The sequence below is a fragment of the Trichomycterus rosablanca genome, chromosome 7 (assembly GCF_030014385.1).
Source record: "Trichomycterus rosablanca isolate fTriRos1 chromosome 7, fTriRos1.hap1, whole genome shotgun sequence".
NCBI classification, from domain to species: Eukaryota; Metazoa; Chordata; class Actinopteri; order Siluriformes; family Trichomycteridae; genus Trichomycterus; species Trichomycterus rosablanca.
Genome location: NC_085994.1, coordinates 9,872,899 through 9,888,405, shown reverse-complemented (window position 1 = coordinate 9,888,405; position 15,507 = coordinate 9,872,899). Strand labels below are relative to the sequence as shown.

General features: G+C 37.6%; 1 protein-coding gene across 1 annotated transcript; it reads left to right on the top strand.

The window, feature by feature from the left end:
• Positions 1 to 1,903: 1,903 nt before the first annotated feature.
• On the top strand, positions 1,904 to 14,056 carry wasb (WASP actin nucleation promoting factor b). Its single transcript, XM_062998342.1, has 12 exons — positions 1,904 to 2,052; positions 2,546 to 2,686; positions 4,550 to 4,636; positions 5,866 to 5,962; positions 6,058 to 6,081; positions 6,172 to 6,207; positions 6,677 to 6,869; positions 6,977 to 7,019; positions 7,609 to 7,762; positions 12,018 to 12,421; positions 12,529 to 12,640; positions 13,457 to 14,056. The coding sequence occupies exons 1-12, from the start codon at positions 1,951 to 1,953 to the stop codon at positions 13,510 to 13,512; spliced, it is 1,449 nt and encodes a 482-aa protein (XP_062854412.1). The 5' UTR covers positions 1,904 to 1,950; the 3' UTR covers positions 13,513 to 14,056.
• Positions 14,057 to 15,507: the final 1,451 nt, after the last annotated feature.

Genomic DNA, 15,507 nt, shown 5'->3' with positions numbered 1-15,507 from the left:
CCACCCCTATCTGAACAGGCCAATCGTTGTTCATGTTGCTGCTCAGCCCAGCCGGCAGGCAGAGCTGAGACTCATTATGATGTCTTCGAGATCCCAGCTCTGGTGTTCAGCGTATGTTTTTACCGCTGCACCACCTGAGCGGCTGTTATAGCATATTTAACATTTTGTTATTTCATCACAAAAGTTATAAAAGACTCGATTTTTTATGTTTTTGTGGAATTTTAAAGCTTACAGATTTATAATCATGCAAAGCTATGTTCTTCTGAATTTTATATGTAACCAAATTACCCTTATTAATAGTCATATTTGCATATATAGCAAAATATGAATATATGATTGAATGTTATTGCATAACCTACCACATATGTTAAAACACGTGAGGTGTGGGTCAGCGCTGTGTGCTCTCCACAGTTGTTTTTGTTGAATAGTATGAGGTCATTGTGAGGAGGGGTACGGAAGTGTAAGTGTTACATTCTGAGAGGGTAGAAGCTGGAAATTCTTTGAGAGTTTAATGGGCTGTTAAAGGTGCTGAATCTGCAGTATGAGTGGAGTCTGTGCAGAGGTGGAAATTGTATTTAAAGGTTTGTAGAATTTTCCATTTAAAGTCTATACAGGCAAACCTTTTTTTTACAGGCAACTATTTTTTGTCACCTACAGTGGTGCGAATAAATACTGCAAACTTTACATATTATTATACAAATCATTACACGAATTAAACCATGTAAAAAGACATTTTGTAATATTAACTCCTACTAGGCTACTACAGTGTTTTACACTGGCGAAAGATTGGTTTGTACTAAATTCCTAATGATTTTTAACATGGCATTGTAACAGTTTACTTTTTCAGCAAATAATTTCTGCTTATCAGAAGTTTATCCAGTCAAGTGCAGGTAAGTGCTGCTTCTTCTATTTGTTTTGTTTGTTTTATTAGGATTTTAAAGACACACAGCAGGTATTATTTAGATGGTGAACCATTCTCAGCACTGCAGTGACAATTATATGGTGGTGGTGTGTTGTGCTGGTATGAGTGGATAAGACACAGCAGCGCTGCTGGAGTTTTTAAATACCGTGTCCACTCACTGTCCACTCTATTGGACACTCCTACCTAGTTGGTCCACCTTGTAGATGTAAAGTCAGAGATGATGGCTCATCTATTGCTGCTGTTTGAGTTGGTCATCTTCTAGACCTTCATCAGTGGTCACTGGATGCTGCCCACAGGGTGCTGTTGGCTGATATATTTTTGGTTGGTGGACTATTCTCAGTCCAGCAGTGACAGTGAGGTGTTTAAAAACTCCAGCAGCACTGCTGTGTCTTATCCACTCATACCAGCACAACACACACTAACACCTTACCACCATGTCAGTGTCACTGCAGTGCTGAGAAGGATTCACCACCCAGATAATACCTGCTCTGTGGTGGTCCTGGGACCAGAGTCCTGACCATTGAAGAACAGGGTGAAAGGGGGCTAAAAAAGAATGTAGAGAAACAGATGGAAGTGCTCGTATATGGTAAGTGGAGCTGATAAAATGGACAGTGAGTGTAGAAACAAGAAGGTGGTTTTAATGTTATGGCTGATCAGTGTATGTTACTATTCTAACTGGTTGAAAAGTCGTTACTGTTTTAATTTACAAAAGGATTTTAAAAGCACTCACAGACGTGCAATAGATGTTAACAAAACAAATTCTCGTTTGTAAGCGACTTTACTATGACTTCCTGCTTCCTTCTTAAAACTGGTGTATGACTCTCCCCGGGCCTCAGATATGCGTGGTGGTTGCTCTTCCTGTTCACGAAGGCTGACATAATGTTTCTGAATGCGGAAGTCTCAGTTCCCCAACCTTTCGCCTATCTCTCTGTAACAGGTCCAAAGGTTTTAGCGCAGCCAAACCTGGGCCAAGTCAGGGCCCAAGCGAATTATTATAGGCTCTGACTGTTATTCCACAGCCAGCAGTGATGAGCAAGGGGAAGATGAAAGGCCAAGAGAACATGCTCAGCTCCCTCCTCAGCATCCAGGAGAACGAGCGACTGGTGGACCTGCTGGGCCGGAGATGTGTGGTGAGTGATGCGATCTCATTACACAACAAATCAAAGCTAGGCAGGACAGAGACAGCTCAGAACTGGGATAATACATATAAACAATTAAAAAAAAACACATAGGATGAAGTACTCAAAGGTTCTTCATTAACACATGTTGTACAGAATAACCTGAAAATCTCGGCAGATTGATCTACCTCATATATGTTTCTATACATGTGACAAAAAGTGGATGTTTTGAAAACATATGCAGTGATAATATGGATGTATTTGATGTATTTGGAGTTATTTTCATGTAGGCACAAAGACATCTAAACATCTGAACTTTGAACATCATAAAGCTGCACAGAATTACAGGAAACTTTTGGGGCCCACTTCCTGTTGTTGTAAAGAGCATGTTGACATGAATTACAGCATGAATTCCTTCATTACGACTTGTGGATGATTCTCTGTGTTAAGCAAAGTTGTATTTCTCTACATCTTCATAAATGTGTGTGTGTGTGTGTGTGTGCAGACTCTGGCGACTGCAGTTGTGCAGCTCTATATGGCGCTGCCTCACAGTCCAGCTCACTGGAGTCTACAGTATTCTGGAGTGGTGTGTTTTGTCAAGGATAACCCTCAACGTTCATATTTCATTCGCCTTTTTGATATTAAGGTCTTGTCTTTAAAATTTTCTTTCTTTTTTTACCTGTCTAGTATAAAATATTTACAGTATGCTTAAATGTTGGCCAATAGAATGTAGGGATTTAATTCTCAACCATGGCTAAGAGTTGCATAAAATAATGCACATTGTCGTGTAATAGACACAGACAAATGTTAACTCCTCTAGTTATTATTCTTGTACTTTTACTTGCACTTTACCATATTCTAAATATTCTAAATGTAACAGAGAGCTCTGCTGCATCCGTTAGTAAATGCTTACTATTACAAACTGCTTCTGAAAGCACCATCAGCACAAGAACTGTTAAGCCCTGTTTCTCAACTCAAACACTCACTCACTTTCTTTCTTAACTGCTTATCCAATTAGGGTTGCGAGGGGGTGCTGGAGCCTATCCCAGCTTTTACATTACAGTTACAGTATACAGTCTGAGCAATTTAGGGTTAAGGGCTCAAGGGTCCAACAGCAGCAACCTGGCAGTGGTAGGGCTTGAACCAGCGACCATCTGATTACTAGTCCGGTACCTTAACCACTAGATTACAAGTACAAAGCAACAAAATGCAGTTTAGCATCTAACCAGAAGTACAATAAGCAGCAAGTGCAGGATGTACAGTATCTATGGTATACATTATTATTATTATTATAGGCTATGACTTGCCCTTAATGACAGAAATGCTAACTAGCAGTGCATCATTTAACATTTTACAGACTTATACCTGATTCATCAGTAACGTATTCCAATAAAACATGGTTCACAATCAGTTAGCAGGCTGGATTAGATACATTGGTGTAAATATTGTTATGTTTTGCTTTTTAATATGTTAGGGGTTTGCTTAGCCTGCTAAAAACCACCACAAAAACAAACAAGTGAGCTAGACTGCCAACAAACTTCCACTTTGAAAAGTTTGTAGGACTTGATGTAGCTGGCACAGAATAATGTTTAAACATTAATGTGTATTACCATAGCTGACAAATTCACAATTAGGTCTTACATTTTAAAATGCAAAATGCAAATTTATGCCTAAATTGCTAATTGCACAACATTAAAGGATTACTTGCAGCTAAAATCTTTGAATGTTTGTCTGACCATCAAGATGGATGAACTGGTGTAAAGCACACTGAAACTGAACAGTGTAAATGAGGAAACACCTTCTCTGAAGTAGTAAATCATGCTTTACCAGCTGGCTGTCCAGTTAATAAATCTGGAATTAACAGGTGGTAAAATCAAGTGAAAGTGACCTTTGCAAATCTTACAAATGTCAGCTAGTGAATTTCTCTGAAGGAACAAATGACATTATAGGGACACTTCAGGTACCAATCAGATTTCAATCCAGATCAAAGTCTCTACAACCCCACCCATGGATTCGCCTCTGTGACCAGCTGTACTAAAATGGGCTGTAAACAGTGCAGCCTGCTGATTGTTCAAACATTGTCACCACTGGAGTTAGACAATAAATATGTCATATATAACAACAAAACAAAACCATAAAAAACTTAAACATGAATTCAGGACATTAAAAATCAACAACACCGCAGCAAAAAAAAAAAACTGTCCTGTTGTTGCAACTACTATTGCTGTTTACAGTTATTGCAAACTTATACCACGTGCACAGAGACAATTGGGAATAAACAAAAGCAAATTGGATAGTTCTAGATTTAAATGTGTACCACATCACACTTTAATTTTCTGTACAATGAAATACAGGCTTTAATGTCCATGGTTCTGAAATGAGATATTTAACAATCACAAGATATTTATGTATGCATGTCCCTATACTTTTGCCATGTAGTGTATCATTAAAGTTTAAGTCATTCTGCATTCTTGTAGTAGTATATTGAATGCTTGTTTATGTATTTTAGGAGGGGAAAATTATATGGGAGCAAGAGCTGTATAATCAGATGACCTGCTCCAGACCTAAGCCGTTTTTTCTGACTTTTCCAGCAGATGTAAGAACAATTTCATTTATTTTAAAACAGTTTCACCAATCAAGCACCATAAAAGACATAAAAACAAAGCAGCTAATTACACAGCAATTGCTTATACAAAAAAATCAGCAATACATTAACGGTGCACTCATTAACTGGTAAAGTGCATTGTTTTGCTATATACTGTACATTACTGTACATACATGGACTATGTGTGGGTGGGATCGTCATATGCTGTGTAGGGACCCTGATTGGCGGAAGAGATGCCTGTCCAGAAGGCATGGGCAAGAAGAGGAGGGCTGTGCACGTGTCGGAAAGAGGCGTGTACAGCGACGTGCCCTCCTCGGATACAATCGGGTATCTCCCAGCAGTGGAAGACCAATTGAGTGCGCTAAAGCGGGAGGAAAATGGGGAGAAAATGCATTAAAAAAAAATCAGAGTAATATTTTTGTACCCTATGGATCTACTTTTATTAAAGCACGAACGCAAAAATAATAATTTGTATAAATAATTATTAAAAAATAATACTATTTAAATTATAACGAATCTCTAATTTCCTTTAAAAGAAAACAAAGTAACATTTTGCAGATTTACATTTTCATTTTACCTTTACTATCTCTCTCTGCTGATTATGTTCGTTGTTGACATAACTGGCGTGCTGACCTAACTTACAATGTGTATTGTGTCTCGTAAAGGCAAATAAAATCCACAACAGTTTTCAAAAAGCATTTCTATAAGAAACTGATTAGACTAATACAGAGATACAATCACATAATAAGAAAATATGAATGATTTATCATAAATAATTAAAAAAATACAAAATAGATGTATACAATCATAATGTTGATTATAATACAATACATGTTAGTCATATTAATAATCAATAAAGTTGTTTTCCCATACACAAAATGTTCAATTATCTCTATTGACTAACAATCACCTGCATGCTACTCAGGACATGTGCAATACCTTACTGCGGATTTCAACCAATGTTTATTGTCCTTTTACAATTATGTAATTGTTTAGTCTTTTTTCCTTTATTCTTTATATTTAAGATTTTTTAGGCATACAAAGCCTTTATTCTTTCTATTTAAGATTTTTTTTTGCATACATACATCTGTGTGTTGTGTATGTATATAATTTTTGCTTATATGATTACTTATTGTATGTGTAAGCACAATTGTAGGATTGCTGCTCAATTTCGTTGTACACTGTCAAATGACAATAAAGGCATCTTATCTTTGTTTCAGGATTGCCAAGTGGGTCTAAACTTTGCAAGTGAACAAGAATCAGATTGTTTCAAAATCACAGTCGAGGAAAAGATAAGCCAGAAAACTAATCGCCAAGGTAAACTATCATCACAATACATACAGCAATTACATACTTATCAGTAAATTCTAAATCTAACTTACCAGCGTCCACTGTTTGTCTTTTCTTATCAGAAAAAAGACTTGCTCCAGGTGAAGGTAGGAAGAAGTTTGCACATGTTTTTTATTACATTATTACTTTTTAGATTATTTTTTACTTATTAATTTCTTGCTTGTTTGTTTGGACAGAAAAACGAGCTCCACCACTCCCACCAACACCAAACAGTAAGTGCTATGCTGCTCTGAGTACTGTGTACTCAGTACTAAAATGTCCATACATACTGTGCCATGAAAATTATTTTCCCCCTTCTGCTTTTCTGCTTTTTTTTTTTGCATATTTGATCCAGTAAATGGTTACAGATTTTCATATGAAATGTAACAGATAATGACAACACCAGGAAACACAACACTTCTGTGCTATCGACCTATTCGGACATATGATTGGCTGTGTGTCTGTAGAAGGGAAAAACAATGGTTGAGCAGGGATTTCTCATGCTGCTGCAATCACTTCCTTTGCTGACCAGTTAAAGCTATACTAATAATACAATGATTTAAGAATTGTCTTAATCACAACCGCAACTTTGTGAATCACAACCCCAATATTAACTACAATGTGCAGTATGTACTGTATTATGGTTTCTGAAACAGGCTGACATTGTATAACATAACTGTATAACGTATCTGTAATTTTCAGGTACAGGGATGACGCCAAGCAGCATGGTCACAGTGGATATCCAGAACCCAGACATTATTCATTCTCGGTACCGCTCTTCTACTGTTCCTGTTCCTGCACCCGCTTCCCTGGGCAAGGGTAAAAAAGACGCAAAGGGAAAGAAGAAGGGACCCCGACTAACTAAAGCAGATATTGGAGCTCCTAGTGGGTTTAAGTAAGTATGCATAAGGAAATCTGCTAAATAAGATCCATAATTGTCTAATTTACTCAGTGCTGTGCTGATATTTTTGATATATTTTTTTGCTTTTTCTTTACTTTTAGACATGTCACACATGTTGGATGGGACCCTAACAGTGGTTTTGATGTAAGACATTTTTATTTTCACTAATTAAACAAGTAATTAGAGTTTATTTGTACAACTATCAGTATATATAGAAATAGCACAGTAACAAGTGAAATTCTGACTTAGAGAACATTTTAACTATTGGTAGCAATTAGATTAATAAATACAATAGATTATTAAATAGAATAAACACCCTTCCCCTACAAAACAGTCCCCAAAATGATCTGTAATACATATATTTAAATCAAAATGATCTCAGTTTAATTGTCCCCTTTTCTTCAACATTGTTAAGGAGGCTGATAATTATATCACTAACCACAACTTTTTAATTAAGTTTTGAAAGACTTTGGCCAGTTTACATGTTGTATGTTGATTCATGTTGTTATTACAGCTGTGAGATTACAGATGGTGAAAACTTGACAAATCATTAGCTCATATTTCTGCATAAATATTCAGATGCTACCAAACATTTGGCACTGATGTTTTTTTTGTGTGTATTTTGTGCATACGTTGGTCCTGTCTTAATTTTAGGACTCCCCCCAACCCATTTTATAACATGTTTTACTAATTTAATACAATCATATACTCAAACATTTCTCCTTTATTCTAGACCAATAATTTGGACCCAGACCTGAAAAAGCTATTCTCTTGTGCTGGCATCAGTGAAGATCAGCTGACAGACAAAGAGACTTCCAAACTCATTTATGACTTCATTGAGCAGTCTGGAGGCCTGGATGCTGTCAAAGAGGAAATGAGGAGGCAGGGTGAGCGCCAGTGGTTTTTAACTTAAGTCTTTTTAAATTTGTACTTTATATAATCCTTGTCACAAATACTAACATTTAAACTACGCCATCAAATTGTTTTACAATACATAAAGATTCTGCTTACACTGCTTAATAATCTTTGAGGCAGTATTTTACAAAGTAAAAGTAGTTGTTACATTTGCACATCCAAGACGAATTAGTAACAGGGCACATGCAGAGAGACGTTCACGGATTTTATTGAAAGACACAAAAAGGAGCAAGGTTAACACACTTGACAGGACTGGGAACACTAGGGGGATCTACACTATGAACATGGACCGCTAAGCTAAAGACTAAGGCTATGCTAGGCTAACAGCTACACTGATGCTAAAAAAAGTTAACTATGGCTTGTAAACAATTAGAATATACAGTATCCCTAAACTATTTAAACCCTAAATTAGACTAAAACAAGGATGCTAATTTCTAAGCTAAAAAAGCTAATGGCTAGTAAGGACATGAGACAAAGTAATGAGGTACAAGGATCTCAAGGTTACACTAAGGCTAAGCTATAACAAGGTACAAGGATCTCAAGGTTACACTAAGGCTAAGCTATAACAAGGATCTCAAGGTTACACGAAGGCTAAGCTATAACGAGGTACAAGGATCTCAAGGTTACACTAAGGCTAAGCTATAACAAGGTACAAGGATCTCAAGGTTACACTAAGGCTAAGCTATAACGAGGTACAAGGATCTCAAGGTTACACTAAGGCTAAGCTATAACGAGGTACAAGGATCTCAAGGTTACACGAAGGCTAAGCTATAACGAGGTAAAAGGATCTCAAGGTTACACTAAGGCTAAGCTATAACAAGGTACAAGGATCTCAAGGTTACACTAAGGCTAAGCTATAACGAGGTACAAGGATCTCAAGGTTGTACTACAGCTTAGCTCGAACAAGGATTTCAAGGTTATACTCTAGCTAGACCAAGGGCCAAATTATAACTTCCCTGCAGGTTTGCGGCTAAGCTATCCAATCCCACTTCAACCTAACAACCCTCAACATGAGCAATGACACAGGGGAAACTTATACACATGACAATCACTGAATTATAAGTAACAGGTGGTGAACCTGAACATAAGGACAAATTAGGAGGCAAAGGCGGAGACAAAGGGGGCGTGGAGCATAAACAAAAACATTGAGTCAGTGTGCTCCTGGGGGGTATTCCAGAAAGCGGGTTTAACAAACTTTAAACTTAACCCTGAACTCCGAGTTGACTTATCTCACCGTGTCATAGCCGGAGTTTTCTGTTCCAGAAAAGCGGTTCAGGGTTAGATTACTCAACTCTGAGTAGATTGAACCCAGCAGAAGCGCGTTCACGGTTACCTATAAACAGGCATTCTCAATGGAGTGGCGATAAATGGATTTATCATGGATGTGAATGAAAGAAAAAGTAGTCCGTAATATTTTACACCAATAGAACTGTTTATTTTAATGTTTGCATGTGCAGATCATGAAAATGTTTTGAATGTAAAAGTAATACAGCATCGTCCGTAAAAAAAAGATGTCGCAAATGGCAAAAAAAAAAGTTAGTTAAATGTGAGTTAATGCGTGAGTTTAAATTCAATAAAAAAAACTTGTTGAAACATAATTCAACATTTATCAGAAGGATAGGGCAAAATGTTTAATATGTCAGTTTATCACGATTTTACACGTTTTTTCCCTTTCATTTATTCAACCTAGGTGTAATCCAAGTGGAATCAGATGCACATAGCAGCAGATAAAAATAAAATACAAAAACTGTCTATGTTTAAGGCATGTTTATTACATGTAAATCATTAGTTTGTAGTGCATAAACTGTGGAATATTAAGAACTGCATTGGTACAGTCTGAACACTTTTTATTGCCATCTCTCCAGTAATTGGTGGAGTGGTTTTGAGCCTCCTGCAATTGTTAGTGATCTAAATGTCCCTAGATCCTGATGAATATAAATAATGTTCTTTAATCCAAAAAAAAAACAAAAAAACACTGTTGAAGGACGATAGAGAAACCATCTCCTCTGCCTCAAGGTGGGATGATACTGGGAGGCCTATAGAGGTACAGGATATGTTGAACATAGAGCATGGCATTTCATTTGATCTACCATGATAATGTGTGTGACTGTCCTCTAACAGAATGTGATGGGCAGTCCCGAATCAGATGAGGGACCATCCACATCCAAAGCTCAGCTTAGAACAGTAAAAATGTCTTACCAAATATATGAAATATTGAGAACACAAAAAGCTATGTTTGATCATAACATGCCATTTTTGCCTTTTTCTTTCAAGTTGGGTGTAAATGATCTATCTATACAAGGTCCATCTGGAGAAACAAATTGCAAAGTGTGATCCTCAGGTGGAGCATATAAAACAGACAAGGCTAGAAATTCAGTTGCTTGAACTTAAGATGGGTGTCAGTGCGAAGGGTGTATAAATATAAATGTTCTTACTAAAGAATAAGGACAAGGAAATGAACTCGTTGCACTGTTTTATTTTCAGTGATCATGCACAGAGCCTGACCATTTGGCTTCAATATTTGTAATGTGGGTAGCATCACATAAGATCTTGATGGAGAACAGTAAGTTGCAGAATGTGTATTAAATGTTACTCTGTTTTATTTAAAACATTTGTTTATTTTTTAAGATAATGGTCACTACCTGTACGTGGAGGGATATTCTGTCTGCTGTTCACCTAATCCTTTTCATTTTCTGCTGGTGCTTTAATGGGAATGTGGGCTCCATCCATGCAGCCACTAACCCTTGGGAATCCTTAAGATGGTGCAGAGCAATTTTTTTTTATTACTTTTCAGTTTTTATCTTTATTATTAAAGACAAACCTGCTATTCTGTGGCATTCATCTTTGATGTTTATTACAGACAAACAAGAGTTTCAGTGCTAGGCATACTTTTTGGATGGACCAACATACAAAAAACGGAGAGCAATGCATAAAGTCTGCAAAGAAGTGAGGGCTGATCCACAATGTAATATTGCAAATGTGTAAAAAATAATACTTGAATAGACCCATAGCAGGGCAGTTGCAACATTCATCGATATGTAGTAAAATCATTCTTTGACATAATTTTGCAAAGACTTTCTTGTGTACAGATAGGGTTTTCATTCATTAATGTGACTGTATATATACATATATAGGCCCTGTTTTAAGTAACAATCATGTTTGGGGTTAATTACTACAATTAATTTGAAGCACAAATTATTTTAGCTTACTAAACTGTGTGTGTTAAAGGTATTCTATATTAATCCATAACATTCCATTCATAATGTTATAATTAATGCTATAACAAGCCTTTTTATTAATATTGTGATTAATAATGTTGCAACCGTCCCCACTCTCCCCGAATTGACTGACAAAAAACGGAAAGGTTCGCAGAGAAATTAATCGGGAAATGACTAATCTGAGTTTAATGACTCGTTTCCGATTAAGATCTCTTCGAATAATTAGCACGTCGGGATCCACTGGATCCTGGATGAAAGAACACGCCGGGTTTGCATGAGAGAAGTGTGTGTAACCCCGGGTTAGGTTTATGTTAACCTGCCAGCGAGCAGGTTAGCTTCGGAGCGTTAGTTGCTATAGTAACTGACACAGGCTCTCTTTAATCTCGGTTTCTGGAACGGAAAACCTCGAGTTTTCCTTAATTCTGAGTTAACTTACCCGGTTTAATCACTTAACCCGCTTTCTGGAATACCCCCCTGGAACCGAGGGGGCACGGTAAACAAGGTAAACAAACGTGGGTCATGATTAACCATTTTGTGTCAACCTTTGTAAAAGAATTGCCAATCAATTCAAAAAGAACATTTCTAAACACAAGATTGCAACTAACTTTACTATCTACTGTACATAATATTGTGAAAAGATGAGGTAATCCAGTGGGCAGTGGCAGCTCAAAGTTAATGTACTGGCCTAGTAATCAAAAGATTGCTGGTTCAAGCCCAACAATTGCCAGGTTGTCACTGTTGGGCCTATGAGCAAGACTCTTAACACTCAATTGTTCAAAATTGTGTTCGATAATTGTTAAGTTGCTTTTGATAAAAAAGTGAATTAAATTTCAGTATTAAATGATAATAAAAATAACTTAATTAAATAATAGCTGTGAAATAATATTGTTTAGCATTACACTTGCTATAATTAATTTTAACCCTGTTACCTGTTTCTACTACTGATAACGTCTTCCCTGTATTTTGCTAATAGCTTCATTGATCACATTACTAAATACTTCACCCACAGATGCCATGGGTCCTACATCACGGAGTTTCCCTCCAGTCCCGGGTCCTCCCCCTGCTGCCCCTCCGCCTCGAGGAGACCGGAATCTCCCACCCGTTCCTGGGCAACCCCCACGGCCTCCTCCTGCTCGCAATCAGAGAGCTCCGCAACGTGGACCCACTCCACCACCTCCTCCTTCTGGAAGACATGGACCTCCACCTCCTCCACCTCCTTCTGGTTACTCAGCAGCCCCTCCACCACCACCCAGTGGGTCAGCACCTCCACCGCCTCCTCCCCCTCCACCTCCTCCACCACCTGCTTCCATCTCCAGCCATAGCAGTGGCAGCCCAGTCAGTTCGAACGCACCCTCAGGAGGCGGCAGAGGAGCTTTACTAGACCAGATCCGACTGGGCACCAAGCTAAAAACTGTAAGGAGTATCATTTCAACACAGACACTTTTTTAAAATGAAAATCTGTTAGTTTTATTGAGGTCATGATTTGTTAAATATTAAAGCTTTAATTATATTTTTTTTAGGTTTCAGAAAGTTCTGATCCTTCTGCTGCAGCTCAGGATCAGAGTGAAGAGGGCATTGTTGGAGCTTTGATGATGGTGATGCAAAAAAGGAGCAAAGTCATTCATTCCTCAGGTAAAAATCACTGCATGTCTATCTGTAAATAATATATGATGGATAAATTTCACTCTTAGAAATGATAGTTTTCACGGCTCAGGTGGTGCAGCGATAAAAACACGGTAGCACACCAGAGCTGACGTTTCGAACTTGTCGGCTCGAAACCCAGCTTCCATCCAGCTGGTCTGAGCAGCTACATAAACAATTTGTTGCTGTTTAGACAGGGTGCGAAGCCGGATAGGGATGCAATTACGACCTCTGCTGGCTGGTTAATGGTGCCTGCACAGTCGAGGAATAATGTGATCAGGGTGTGGCTCTCCGTACACACAGCTGATCCGCATATGAACTCGCCTTCTGCAGGTGAAAAGATGCAGTCTTCTACTGCACATGTGTCAGAGGGGGCATGTGTCAGTCTTGCAATCAGAAGTGGAGATCAGCATCAGTAGAGAGGAAGCATAATGTGTAAGATTGAAAGGACAAATGCAAAAAAAACTAAAGAAATGTGAAAATACTTCAGATGATGTACTTTGCAAGATTATGTCTTTCACAGTAACTGTAAACAATTATTTAGTCAATCATCCATCATTTCAGTGTAACAGCATGAACATTTTACTACAAACAAAAACTCCACAAAGATATCAAGAACAAATAGCACAGACATGTAAAAACTCACCTGGGCCTAAATATTAATTTCCAGCTACTTGTGTTTGCTTGTATTTCATGCAACATGCCACTACCTAGTGGAGTGTATTAGATCTATTTTGGATCTAAACTAAGGCCTAATCGTGAGGCACTGTGTGTTTTCTGAATGATTGAAAATGATTTTTGTTCCAGATGATGAAGGTGATGATGGAGTTGAAGATGATGATGACGATGAATGGGATGATTAATGACCGTATCCACCTTTGGCGCGCGCACGCACACACACACATATATATACAGGGTGTCTTTAAAAACTGGACACATAGGCAAAATGCATATTTTCAGTACATTTGAATACATTTTTCAACAACATTTTATTTCATTAGAATATTAATCAATAAGTGTCCAGGCTTTAGGGACACCCTGTATGATGAAGTTATTTGAGAAAACAGATTTATTACAAGGTTTCCCTCAGGTAGTTCTAGAATAGTCTTAAATCTTAGTATAAATCTTAGCGGTTTTTAACTTACTAACTTTGTAAATACCTCGGTTTGTTACAACCTATCACATACTCCCATACAACATCAAAGTTACAATTACTAAAATACTTTATTAACAAATAATAATATTTGGTCTCATTATGTTTGCATATTTTGCTAAAAGTATGCATACTTTATTCGGGAAAATGTACTACTACTTTGTAGTCTGACACCCCTGGTTTAGCATGTTGTAATGACTACTGTAAAGGTAAAACTGAAGCCTAGACATAAATAAATAAGTGTTATTTTTTCATTTTGTGGTTGTCCTTGCATATATGAAATTTGCTCTTATATAATATTATCTTGCATTTATGATTCATTTGTTTGTTTGTTTGTTTATTAGGATTTTAACGTCATGTTTTACACCTTTGGTTACATTCATGACAGGAAACAGTAGTTTATCTTCACACAAGGTTCATCAGTTCACAAGGTTATATCAAACACAGTCATGTCTCCAATTTACCTCACTTGCATGTTTTTGGACTGTGGGAGGAAACCAGAGCTCCAGGAGTAAACCCAAACAGACAAGGGGAGAACATGCAAACTCCACACAGAAAGGACCCACAGACAGTGCTACCCACTTAGCCACTGTGCTGCCCCCATGATTCATTTGTGTTGTGGGATCAGTGTCACAACAAGCACCTGAACAATGTGAAGTTGTTTTTACTTAAGTTGGTTTTCCTTGCCACTGTCGCCACTGCTTCGCTCAAACAGGGGATTCTGTAAAGTTGCTTAAAGATAATGTCTACTGTAAAAAAAGCACTATACAAATAAAATTGACTTGACTAGACTTGGTATCCATCCAGTATGTACAAGCTTCCAACAAGCACCCTAATGCTGCAGTAGTAAAGCAAGCAAATCCCTTATAATGACGTCCTTACAGCAATGTTTAATCATTTAGGTTTCATTCATTGATCATAGTTCAACTGGTCTACAAACTGATACAAAAGCCAGAAAAATTGACCATGATATGACAGTAAGAATTTAATTCTTAAGAATCAGTGTGGCTATAAGAGGTGCATGACACTCATTTATAAAGGGGAAATAGTTTTTCCCCTGTTTAATTTAGACATTACACATAATAAGCATACTTGCTTCCCATCTGACTGTGGCTGAGCATGCGAGCTTGAAACACTTAAGTACAAAAGCAATAAAACATGTATTTATACCTCCTGTAACTGTTAGACAAGCTTTAATCTCATGAAACACATCTCCTTACCAGCTTTGTTTGTTAATAGTCAACACATAGACTGATCAGCCAAAAAATTAAAACCACCTTCTTGTTTCTACACTTACTGTCCATTTTATCAGCTCCACTTACCATATAGTAGCACTTTGTAGTTCTACAATTACTGACTGTAGTCCATCTATTTCTCTGCATACTTTTTTAACCCCCACAAGACCACCACAGATCAGGTATTATTTAGGTCGTGGATCATTCTCAGCACTTCAGTGACAATGACATGGTGGTGGTGTGTTAGTGTGTATTGTGCTAGTATGAGTGAATCAGACACAGCAGCGCTGCTGGAGTTTTTAAATATCATGTCCATTCACTGTCCAATCTATTAGACACCCCTACCTAGTTGGTCCACCTTGTAGATGTAAAGTCAGAGACAATTGCTCATCTATTGCTGCTGTTTGATCATCTTCTAGACCTTCATCAGTGGTCACAGGACGCTGCCCATGGAGCGCTGTTAACTGTAT

Bases quoted from the DNA above. Each gene is read 5' to 3' on its own strand.
- wasb (XM_062998342.1), top strand. From the start codon at position 1,951: ATGAGCAAGGGGAAGATGAAAGGCCAAGAGAACATGCTCAGCTCCCTC. The intron at 2,053-2,545 runs GTGAGTGATGCG...GTGTGTGTGCAG, and splicing joins TGCTGGGCCGGAGATGTGTG to ACTCTGGCGACTGCAGTTGT. The intron at 6,208-6,676 runs GTAAGTGCTATG...TGTAATTTTCAG, and splicing joins ACTCCCACCAACACCAAACA to GTACAGGGATGACGCCAAGC.